At 42.7% G+C, this 11,902-nt stretch overlaps 1 protein-coding gene across 3 annotated transcripts; it reads right to left on the bottom strand.

The window, feature by feature from the left end:
* Positions 1-22: 22 nt before the first annotated feature.
* CCDC90B (coiled-coil domain containing 90B) lies at positions 23-11,594 on the bottom strand. 3 transcript variants are annotated; one of them, XM_080375938.1, is made up of 9 exons: positions 11,348-11,594; positions 9,480-9,599; positions 6,049-6,152; positions 3,665-3,766; positions 2,964-3,005; positions 2,813-2,884; positions 2,677-2,730; positions 1,771-1,885; positions 23-597 (listed from the first exon to the last, which is right to left on the bottom strand). In XM_080375938.1, exons 1-9 carry the CDS (start codon positions 11,577-11,579, stop codon positions 542-544), a joined length of 897 nt encoding a protein of 298 aa, XP_080232064.1. In that variant the 5' UTR covers positions 11,580-11,594; the 3' UTR covers positions 23-541. The 3 variants fall into 3 exon arrangements, with proteins under 3 accessions (XP_080232064.1, XP_080232065.1, XP_080232066.1); XM_080375939.1 differs by lacking the exon at positions 11,348-11,594 and adding an exon at positions 7,625-7,737; XM_080375940.1 differs by lacking the exons at positions 6,049-6,152; positions 11,348-11,594 and having other exon boundaries at positions 9,480-9,601.
* Positions 11,595-11,902: the final 308 nt, after the last annotated feature.

The raw sequence follows: 11,902 nt of genomic DNA, 5'->3' as shown, positions 1-11,902 counted from the left end.
TTAAGTTTATGTAAACCAGTTCTCAAGAAAAAGGATTATTTAATAAAAACCCTGGAGTGTGCGTTCATATCTAAATAAAAAAAAACCAGATTAATTTACTTGGATCTGAGTAGATCTGTAGGAATCTGGCATTAGTATTCCCAGTATGGGAATACTAACTTGGGAACAGTATTCCCATTTCACAGGCATATCAGATTTTTAATATTCCATTTTGAAGAGGAGCTGAGAGTAAGAGTGTTCCACAAAGAAAACAAAATTAATTCTAAAACACATTAGGAAACACTTTGATTGAGCATAAGAAGTCCTTTGAAATAAATACAGTATTCAGTAGGGGACAACAAAATATTACTATTTGCCTACTCCTCCCCACAATTATTTTGCTCCTTAGTGTTGCGTATTCGGAAAACATTTTTAGTGCACAGTAAAAATATCAAAACAAAAAGGGTCCAAGGTTATCTACAGCGCAAACATGATAGTCAAACTGGTGTTGCCTGGGCAGCCTTTTCTCCATCTGTATTCGAGGCAGCCATTCCATTTTGATCTATTTCCAAAACCTGTAGAAGCCCAGCGCTATTGCTAAGCAAGTGAATACGGAAGCTGTTAAAAAAAAAAAAAGAGGAAATAATTAGCTGCATGCTAAATTGTATCATCTTCTACATACAGGAAATTAACTGCACACAGATGGAGGAACGGTAACAGCTCTAGAGTAGAGCCTCCTAAACTTCCTGAATTGCTGCAGGTGTGACAGAATAATTTTAGAAGATGATGACTTGTCTTTGATGTAGCCCCCTGCACAGCAGCACTGCCCAGGCGGCAGGATGGGAGGTCGAATTCAGCAGCCTGAGGACTTGTGTTTTCAGGGACACATCTGAGTAACCGCACGGGATAACAGAGCTCAACAGGCTACAGCAGCTTTCCCTGTCGTCACCCATCTATTGGGAACTGTATTACAGGAGAGATGGCTGTACCAGGTCTTCCATCAGATATAATTAAAATAATTTCCCACAGGACAAAGTGACAATGCACCAACAATACACGTACCTGATGCTACAGCAGGGTATGCAGGCAGCACCTCCGAAGCCCGAGGAGTTGCCTTTCAGATTTGTTAAACTGTTGTTTCAGTTGGTGTTAGAATAAAGCTAATTATGTTTCCCTTCGAACTTGTTCTCACTTCCAAATGTAATGCGTTACTCTCTTTATCCAGCTCGATACAATAAAAAATCTCACTGGTTATGTATATATTGAGGAGACAACCTCAAGTCAGACTGAATATGTGTTCTGCTTGAGAGGGGAAGTACAAGCACTGCCACACTGAAAATGTGTGTCTGCGGAGGACCGAACGGGAGGCAGAACTGGTCACGCTCAGACTAGTCCTGAATGGCAGCTAACTGCCAGGGAAACTTAAATAACCTCGGGAGAACTTCGGTACCAACTCTGCCACAGAAATGGCTGCCCTGCAGCAAGCAGAGGTACTGTCAGACCGGATAAGGTATTCAGGGTTTTTGTTTTTCTTAAAAATCACGTCCATATTTGTCCTAATCCACGTTCTGGGCACAATCCTAGTCCAACTGCAGCAGTGTCTGCACGCTCCCATCTCTTGTGTGTTCCCTGTCACATTTCTTCCAGTTGTGGGAAGCGGTGTGAGTCTGCCATCCCAGCTGTCTGCTGCCGCACAACAGACTTTCTGAGTTCACTTAGCACATACTCTTGAATAAAATTTTATACACCCAAAATACAATACTGGTACTCACCTCCTTGCCTACCACATACCTGCCAAATAACGTATTGTATCGAGCTTATTCGATTCCATGAGAGTTTTTAAGGAAGCTATTTCAGTGTCGATTTTATTACTGATTTCTGAGATGACGCTGTTGGTACTAGAATCCTGAAAAAATTACAAGATAGCATATATTTGACAATGATCTCTCGCTCTTTCAGCTTTACAAAGCCAAACACAAATACCACTCTACCAGTAACAAGAAAGAAACAATATTCCAATCTATCTCTGAAATAAAATACATAACTGGTAAGAAAACTTGGAAGATACAGAACAGCATTTAATACAATCCAGGAAGAATACTGAAGCAAGAGACAGAAAAAACTCAGATCATATGGACTTTTGTCTCTGATAGGCCAGTGCCTCCTAAAGGAGGCATTCATAGACACTGTCCCTGCATTTTTGCAAAAGGAAGGTTTAAGCATTCACAAGCCCTATCCAGGAAAGGAAGGAGATGCTGAAGATGAGACAGGTCCATCTTCAGCCTCTTACAATTCAGCACCCACTAGCAGGTTTGACAACTTCCAGCCCTTGAAATCCTTGTCTGGCTGTAGACACCCGAACCACCGCCCCCCTACCCCCACCCCCCACTACAGCTGGTCAGCACATCTGTTAACACCGGGAAGGGTGGCATGACAGCGCGCATCCCGCCTCTGACAGCCTGCACATATGATACCCGGGAAGCGAGAGACAAGGCTTGTGTGCCTCCTCCTGCCTGAATGGCGTTCAGCACGCATCTCCCAGGCATCGGCAATTGACACGTACAACAGGTACGATGACACAGCCCAGCCTTTTGCTTCACCATATGCAAGAGCCTACTAACTTTGGCAAAAGTTTGGGGGTTACTAACATGCAATGCATAACTGCTCAGTATGAAACGAGCTTTGTTCAGTACTTACTTTTTTATGAAACTCTGTAGTTGCTTCCATCAGTTTCCTCTCCTGATCTGTAAACTGCAACAAAAGATAAATTACAATTGTAGTAACAGAAAACAAGCCACAGAACTAATAAGGGTGTCTTCATAGACCAGCTTACCATATCCGTCACTCTGCTCCTTTCCAGGTTTATGTCTAGCTTGCTGTCAGCTCGGATTTTACCTGTTTCATTCTTTAAAGCAAATAAAGATTATGAAAATAACTATTTACCCTCCCTAACCGGAGCACATAGGTACCTGCTGTTTACTTACCATTAGCTGCTGTTTAACTTGATCTAATTCAATTTTCATTTTCTTGAGTGCAGAGGAGAAAAAAAATTAAAAAATCATGATTTTACAAATTCAGAAAACTGCTGACCAAGTTAGTCATGTAAGTGTTACCACCACATGCATGCAATTATTCTTCCATTATTTTTCTCCCAGTGGGACAATTTGTTCTTTATTAAATATCCTAACTGGTGTGTTCCGTTTGTAAAACCATATATAATATGCTGGGAATTTTGCTGAAAATAAAGGGATTATATTGTAACGATTATGACCTTGTTATTCTGAGACTAATGACAGCAAGAAAATACTAAAATGCTATCAAGCAAAAGCGAAACATGTCTCAATCACCAGTTTTATTAAATTGTTTCATAGAAACATCTGACTACTCTCCCGGCACTGTATGGTTAATGGTGACAAGACTGTACCAGAATCACCATTAAATAAAATTACAGAAGATGATTTTAAGACACGTAGATTTTTTTTTGTTTATAGAAGAACTGAGTGAGTTTTATGAGGTGAAGTATATTTTTATGGGATCACAGAAGTTGTAATCTACAAACACTTCAACTGATAAAAAGTAACCAGAATTACTTTTACCTTCATATTTTGTTCCACAAAAACATGTGACAGATATAACCCAACATCTATTACAATTTAGCTGCTTAATTAACAATATTTATTAGTACCTCATTCTCTGCTCTCAAGTTCGCAAATTCACTTTTCTCCAGGATGACCATATCTTTTCGAATGGAGTCCAAATGTGCCATTATTTGCTGTAAAGTTATTTCCTTAGAAACAATAAAACATGCCATTGATTAAGCTGCATACTTTCTGGCAAGTACAGTAAAGATATTTAGGTCTGAAATCATGAAATTAGCTACTGCAAAGCACAAAAATAAGGAGAGCCTCCAACAAGAAAGTGACAAAACCACAGAACTTTATAGCCGCAATTGGTTTGAAAGATGATGTTTTGGCTTTGTGCTTTTCCTGTCGCTTTAATACACTACCTCTGAATTCAAGCAAAGCAGCCAGATGTGTTAGCCCAAGTAGCTATGAAATGAAATAGACCTGAAACTACAGGTTAATCCTTCATTGCCTTACATTTCCAAAGAATGCTCACAGCCCATCAAGCGGTAATTGCTGGTTTGAACCCAGTTGCTAAGGTAACACTTCCATTTCTTGCCCGCAAAGTCATTAAAAGCCAAAGACTTAATGATACAAGTATCACACTGTCCTCTCCGTGTTGAACTCCGACAGATACTAAACAGCACCGAAAAAAGCCTTCCTGGTGTTTGGGCTAACAAGTTCAGAATTCATTTGCTATTTATAAACTACAGAGTAAAAAAAACCATAAGAAAAGACAGCAAGAAACTTTAAATTTTAGAATCTTGAAAGCAATACTCCTTCAGTTCGCATAAGGAAGCGACCCTACTATTTAGCATGGAAAATGACATATCTCTGTGGGATTCTGCTTTTAAAGCTGAGAGCCAGCAAAAGGAGGAGCTCTCCTTCAGATTACAAGCAAACACCATTTCTCGGATCCCACGTTCAACTAAATTTGTTAAAATATGCCCTGACCCAACTACCACTGACATCTGACTGCTTTGTTGAACACAATGAAGTTTTTACAACTCCTGGGAAAACTTCAGTTGCATTTACACTGAGGAGCTGATTCGCCTCATCCCATCTTAAAACACTCAGTTTCAATCCTGACCACACTATAAAAAACAGTGTTTCTGCCTAACACAATTCCATGCAAATTATATCTGCGATACTTTCTTTACACATACTAGAATTTCCAAAAAGAAAGGTTTCCGTTTGATAAAAAACAAGACCTAAGTTCTTGTCTTCTGTGATTTATAGGGAAAAAAAGTTACACAACTTTTATTAAGAATAAATGCCAGTAAGATAAAAATCTGTTGGAAGTAAGGCTCAGCAGTTTAAATAAAATAGCAATGAATGTCTAATTGCATTAACTCACTGAAGAAGAATGGCATGTAATTTCAACTTGCACAGCCTTCCTGAGTAATTATTAAAACCATTACTGTGCATCAGAGCTTTATTATCCTGGCCCAGATGTCTAGCCTACAAGGAAAAGTAAAGTTATTTTTACTTTGGCAATTTGTTAAAAGGAAACTTCTCACCACCTCTATTACCAGCAGGAAAACCAGCCACACTACTCAACCGACTCACCGCCTCCAGATATGTCCACAAACGTGTACGTCTAAGTGAAGGAGACACCTCGATGCTTTGCTCGAGCACAGGCCGAGGTGCTGACCTGACCAGCGCAGACTTACACCAACAGCTCCATCATTCGGAGCCCACCTTCTGTCCTCCTGGGCATGTCATCCACCACGGATGACACCCAGATGGCTAAAACCTCTTCCTCCTAAATGAAGGTGGCTCTGTCCACTCCACCTGGTGGGAACAGTTCCTGGCCTTGGACTTTCACATTGTGCCCAGCTCAGGGAGACCGACAGCTGGCAGAGGTCAAAATCAAACCGAGGTGGCTTTGCACAGCTGCGTGGTGGTGCGCACACCCCAGCCACATTTAGCTCTTACTACAGGTGTAGCTTTAGTGACTGAAACGCAGAGTAAAGCTGTGAAATCGTTTTAATGGTAGGTTTTAATTTATGAATAGAAAAATAGGACAAATACAGTGTACCTCAGAAGAGAGCTGACATTGTTACTGAAGTTCAATAAAAACACCAACAGTTTTCTGGTATTTTAGGTGGCCTTGTTATCCCTCGGGAACCCCTCCTTGAACCTCTCTTTGCCCTCAACCACTGTAAAGCACAGTTAAAAGTTTGGTCTCACCTGAGAGCTTTTCAGCAGCAAAGCCATCTCTGCATTACATTTATATATTCTGGCTGCATTTGGAAAACATTCCTGTGAGATGAAGGTTTAAGATACTACTATTCTTAACACCACCTTGAAACTTAGGAAAACCTATCTCAGTGAAGTGATTCTAGTGCTATAGTAGAGTTGCTCTCTTGTCATTTAAATACGCAAATACGAGCTGTTAATAATTACACAACGCTGTCTATGTACACCATAGATTACTTTTTACCTGCTGAGCCTGCGTAACCATATCCTTATAGACTGTGTCTAAGCTGACGTTTGACAGGGTTATTAATGCTGATACGATGGTCTCCGCTTGTTCCTTCCCAAAGCCTGGAAGACAGTTGAAGGATGCCAAGTTAAGGCAGTATTAGAACGCTCAAAGAAGAGGAGAGCGAGAGGTACATAATAAACTGGGACACCCAAGTGCTGTACCTAACTACAGTGGCAAATGGGAAGTCACACGATTACTGAAAAGTGACAGCGAGAAGCCAGTCACTGTGACTTTTACCTAGAAAAACCAGACCTAATGACACAGAAATCCGAAGCACGTTAACTTTTAACATACCGGAATAGTCTACACATGCAGCCACCAGGACCAAATTTCTGTACAATCTTTAACTGTTCATGCTTATAAAAAAATATTCAGCAAAATTTAAATTTATAATGAACTTCCACAAATTCTGTTAAAAAATCTAACTTACTTCGAGCTACAAAGCATGTATCCTGTAAAATAATACAATTGAAAGGTAAGTCTGCTTACACTGAAAACGTTCTGCACAGATAGGGAAACACACAAAATTGATTTTAAAACTGCTGCAGAATGAATTCAAACTGGGAGTTTTGCTTTCTGGTGATAAAAACTACACTGTATCCATAGCATGGTGCCATTTGGAAGTGTTAAAAGATGATGTGTAGTGAATAGCGAAAAACATCCCCAGCTGTATCTGGGTTTTAGCTGTGCCTGATCTAGTGCTGAGAGCTTCTGCCCTAAAGATTTATTTCCAGCCATCTCACTGACATGTATTTCAATTGGCCCATTTTACAAAGTGGGATCAATTAACATTTTGTTGAAAATGCTTTAAAGGCAAACTCCTTAGAGAAATATGCCACTGCTCCCTTCTAAAATACTGGTATTGTCAAGCTGCACTATGGGTTTACATTACTTAGAAAAGCTATGCATGCTTTATGACAGTTTCCTGCCACTAAGGGGTGTGATAATACTGCTTCGGTTCCTCTAAATTTTCAGGGTTACTAAGGTTTTTGCCAATTCATCATTTTATTCTTCCTTTATAGCAGGAACATCCTTGTTGCATGCAAATTTTGAAAAATGTGGAGTTCATATATGCAAGAGAATGGAGCCTGAAAACCGTCTGCAGCAAGTTTGAGAAAAACTAAATGCCTCTCACTTTTGTGATTATGTATAGGTTTTACCTAAAGAGTCCTGTCACTGTAGTACTAAAGTATTTGTAGAAGTTATGGAACGGATTAAACTGAGTAATAACACTGTGTGCCAGCACCAGACAGATTTCACCCCACGAGTTCTAAAGGAACTTTGAAGAAGAAATAGCTGAATTAGTCCTGGGGACAAGTAACATTTCACAGCCTACCTTAGTTACCCAAGGACTGGAAAATGGCAAATACTGGAACTGCTTTTAAAAACTGGCATTGAAGAGATGTAGGGAGCTACAGACTGATAAGCTTGACATGCATGAAAAAAAATAAACATTGTTAGTAGACTATTAGGAGTCTTCTAATTACTAACATATTATTATTAGACCCAAGTAGTAAAAAGAAATCCTAACCTGTCACTTAGGAGAAAGATTTGGGGATTTTAAAAGATAGTTGCTAGTCCGATCAAAATATCAGCTCAATGCTTAGTGGGGATCAATAAAGCAAACCAAACCCTTAGGAATTCCTAAGAAAAGAAGCAGAGAACAAAACAGATGGAACATTATGCTGCTCTTCAAATCCATAAGACCTTCAGTTGTCAAGTAATGCCAGCAGCTCTGTTCCCTCCCCTTTGAAACAGGATGCGATAGAAGTGAAAAAGGTTTTCAGAAGGGCATCATGAATGATGAGAAGTATGGAAAAGCTACTGTCCAAGGAAAAGTTCAACATGCTAGAATTCTTCCGTTTGGAAAAGAATGACAGGGGAATATGACAGAAGTTTACATAATCGTGAGTGACATGACAGATCAAATGTTCATTTCCCTCTTTCCACAAAAGAGCTGAGCAGGCATTAAATTAACCTTGTAGAAACCAAATTCTGCATAAACAAAAGGAGTGGATGTCTGAAACTCCATGAGAAAGGATGTTCTGGGTACTAATCAGTTTATTGGATGGTATTTAAAGCGCACGGCTTTTGTTTCATCCATAAATCATTTATCAGTTCAGGGACTGAATAAGCTTGTGAAAAGATTTCCACTGAAGGTTACTAAAACTCACGCCTGGCTCAAAACACCTCCAGGGTGAAAACAACTGGACCAGTCACATACATGTGCCCTGTTCTACTACTCTTCTGCAGGCACCGACTCACAGCTCCTGTCAGGAGAGAGAACCCAGGGCTAGATGGACCTTTAACCTGACTTCAGCCCTCACACTCACAAAATAAAAGTGCAAGTATTAAGAATGTATCACAGTACTGCCCTGCTGCAAATAGCTGTAGTTAGAAAAAAATTCTTATTATTAGCAGACTAGTAGAGGGAACTTCTATTAAAGCTTCATTTTGGCTAGAAAACAGTTTTAAGTGTTACTGTTAATTTACATTTAACTGTGTTATGTTCCTCAGCTGGAAGACACTATATAAACTTGCCTGCAGCTACAAATAAATCTAACATTAACAGTTATTTATACGGTTACAGAATTCAGTGGTTTTGGCTGGGCAGAGTTAATTTTACTCACAGCACCTGCTGTGGGGCTCTGTTTTGGATTTGTGCTGCAGTGCTGATAACGCAGGGCTGTTGTAGCTGTGGCCGAGCCGCGCTGACACCGAGCCAAGGGCTTTGCTGCCCCTCACCCCACCCCAGCAGCGAGGGGGCTGGGGGGGCACAAGGAGCGGGGAGGGGACACGGCCGGCACAGCTGACCCCCCTGACCCAAGGGATGTTCCATACCATATGGCGTCATGCTCAGCGTATAGAGCTGGGGGAAGAAGGAGGAAGGGGGGGACGCGGGGAGTGACGGCGTTTGTCTTCCCAAGTCCCCGCTGCGCGTGACGGAGCCCGGCTGCCCTGGGGATGGCTGAGCCCCTGCCTGCCCGTGGGAAGCGGTGGGTGAATCCCTTGGGTTGCTTTGCTCGTGCGCACGGCTTTTGTTTCATCCATTAAACTGTCTTTATCTCAGCCCAAGAGTTTTCTGACTGTTACCCTTCTGATCTCTCCCCCAACCTGCTGGGATGGGGGGAGTGAGCAAGCAGTTGCGTGGGGCTTAGCTGCCAGCCGGGATTAAACCACAACATTCCTTTTTAGCGCCCAGCGTGGGGCTCAACAACAGAGGCATCAAAGAGCATCAGCTGCCTTGCCTTCACCAGCCTCCTCAAGAGGCTGCCAAAACATTTTATAACACCAAGTATTGGTACTTGGGAAAACTGATAGCACTCATACTTACTAGTACTTAAACTAGAATTTTTCCTTTGAATTATTTATCAAATATTACTTACCATGGGCTTCCAGATCCTGCACTAAAGCATGGGTATCAAAAGTTACTTTCCTCTGCTCCAGGGGAGTGATTTCAACTCTTCTGACATCATATGACTTCCTAATGAGTGTGGCAGCAAAACCTGGAAATGACAACACGTGCCTTAAACTTAACCTGATTAGTTTATCATGCTATAAGCTAATTTCAATTTCTGTCATCATAGCAAGGCTGCATGTATCTTGCAACAAAAAGCTGGTTCCTTTTGATTGATGGTTACAACATGTTAGAAACCACCAATCCCTTTTCCATAGGAAATTTGTATCAGCTAGAACTTGTATATTGATCTTAAGTGTATTCATATAACAAGGAAGCTGTGCTAGACAAGCACCCTGATACAACAAAAATAAAACCACTATAAGCAATTATTTTCTAATGTTTGAGAAACGCCCAATAATTTTCTTACTTTTAAAAGACCAGCAGTTCTAACACGCTACCAATTTCTGCTGGTTGCAGCTAACATCATTCATTTGGTTCTTCACAGAATCTCTCAGCCTTACTTCTATCCTTTTCAGCAAGGAGAGTGCCATGCCTGAAGATAAAGCTACAGATTATTTTTTTTTAGAAAGCTATGCAAATCTGCTGGTCTGAATGAAATTGTTGGTTCACCAGGAAAGAAACTGGGCAGCAAAGCTATACAGTGTTTGCACCCAATACCTCAGAGGTGGGTATTAAAGATCTACTCAATATTTATTACGTTGAGTACCTTCTCACATGATGTCTCACTGCTTCTCCTACTTAATTTCAAGGAGATTTTTCCCTTCATCTTACCTTTGCAGGGCCTTGCATGTTACAGATTCCATTTCGACAGATTATTTGTTATCTGAAAGGCCCTATTCCTTCTAGATCCACACTTACTCAAAACTTTTTGCACTCCTGGCTCCCTGCCAACAAAATGTTATTCTGAATCTTATCTAGATCTTTACTCAAAAGCTTTGTATCATTTAAACAACAGGGAAATTATATTATGCCACTACTAGATAAATCAATTCACACGCTACCTTTTATCTACTCTTAAGAACTGGCTACAACCAAATCGAACACAGTATCCAAATCAATGTCTGTACTAGATTTAAAAGGAAAGAGAAAAATATTTATGTGCATGAACATTGAATGCTATGTACAAATAATTAAAAACAACCCTAAACATTCTTTTTCCACTGAGCCATAACAGCTTTTAAACACACACCTCTTTGTCCTCTAAATGTTTTAGCGGATTTTTTTCGCTGGGCTGAACAACTATATTGCATTCTCTCAGAAAAGATGCTATTAGAGCATGAAGCTTTTGGTTGCCTCCTTTCCCTACGGCTTCACTCCTGTACTCTTTACTGGATGCACGACTCGGCCCAAGGCTGTTTTCAAATCTCACTGATGTTTTCAAAGACCGTACCTGAAGCACCATTTTGTGATGCCTTCCTGCACCCCTCGGCTAACTCCCTTTGCTTCTACCTCTCAAACACTCCCTTATCAGTCCCCATATGCTACTCAACCGACTGCTCTTACCCATGTAACTCAGCCCTTGCCTCGGGCTTGTAACTGCCCCAGGAAAGGCGTTCTGTGCCCCCTCACACACCGCCTCTGGGACAGGCCTCACGACCGCGCTGAGGCAGAGATCCCAGCTCGCCAAACGCACTGTGCGGCCCCCACTGTACCTCAGCAGACCCCGAGGTTCCCCCAAGCAGCGGGCAGCCCTGTGCCCCCTCCTGCCGCTCAGGCTCCTCATCCCGCGGAGGGACGGGGAGCCGCCCACTCTGTGCGCAGTGCCCAGCGCAGCCCGCTGGAGGGGCTGCCAGCAGGCCAAGGGGCCGAGCACAGCCCTGCGGCGCCTCTCACCTCTCCGAGGAGCCGGAGGCAGCAGGGCCCGGCGCGGGAGCGGGCCCGAGCGGGAGCCACTGGCCCAGGCGAGCAGCGCAGCGCTGCGCCCCGCTCCCCTCATGGCAACACCAGCCCGCCGCTTCCGCCGCGCGGCGCCAGCCCTTCCAGTCAGGCCCGCGGGGCATGCTGGGTACTGTAGTCCGCCGAGGGGAAGGGGCCCTGCCTGAGGGCGGCGGCGCTGCGCCGCCATGCGGCGGGGAGGAGGGACAGCGCCCGCCGCGCATGCGCGCTCGGAGGCCTCTAGGGCAGCGCCGCGGGCGCCATCTTGGCTCTGTCGCCCGTCCTGGGTCGTCGTTTATATACTCGAAATGCTGCTAGCAGCCTGGCTGCTTCAGGCCGCGAGCGTTTCTCGTAGCTTGGCTGAGGTGGTTGTGCAGAAGAACCTGATCTGTATCAAATTGGTGTGGGTCGGTTAGGGGCTTAGGGCAGGGAGCGTTATGGTCTGTGGTGTGTGTGAAAGGTGTTGCTGCATGTTAAGAGCGAAGATGGACAGGCAGAGTTAAACCACCCACA

Source organism: Falco punctatus (genome assembly GCF_963210335.1).
Source record: "Falco punctatus genome assembly, chromosome: 2".
Taxonomy (NCBI): domain Eukaryota; kingdom Metazoa; phylum Chordata; class Aves; order Falconiformes; family Falconidae; genus Falco; species Falco punctatus.
The sequence above is the reverse complement of the archived record's forward strand: the minus strand, read 5'-3'. Positions and strand labels throughout refer to the sequence as shown.

Excerpts from the sequence above, each read along its gene's own strand:
- CCDC90B (XM_080375938.1), bottom strand. The coding sequence starts at position 11,579 with ATGGCGGCGCAGCGCCGCCGCCCTCAGGCAGGGCCCCTTCCCCTCGGC. Across the intron at positions 6,153-9,479 it reads GCAGGATCTGGAAGCCCATG|GCTTTGGGAAGGAACAAGCG; the intron begins GTAAGTAATATT and ends ACTGTCTTCCAG. Across the intron at positions 3,767-6,048 it reads TGGTTACGCAGGCTCAGCAG|GAAATAACTTTACAGCAAAT; the intron begins GTAAAAAGTAAT and ends ATTGTTTCTAAG.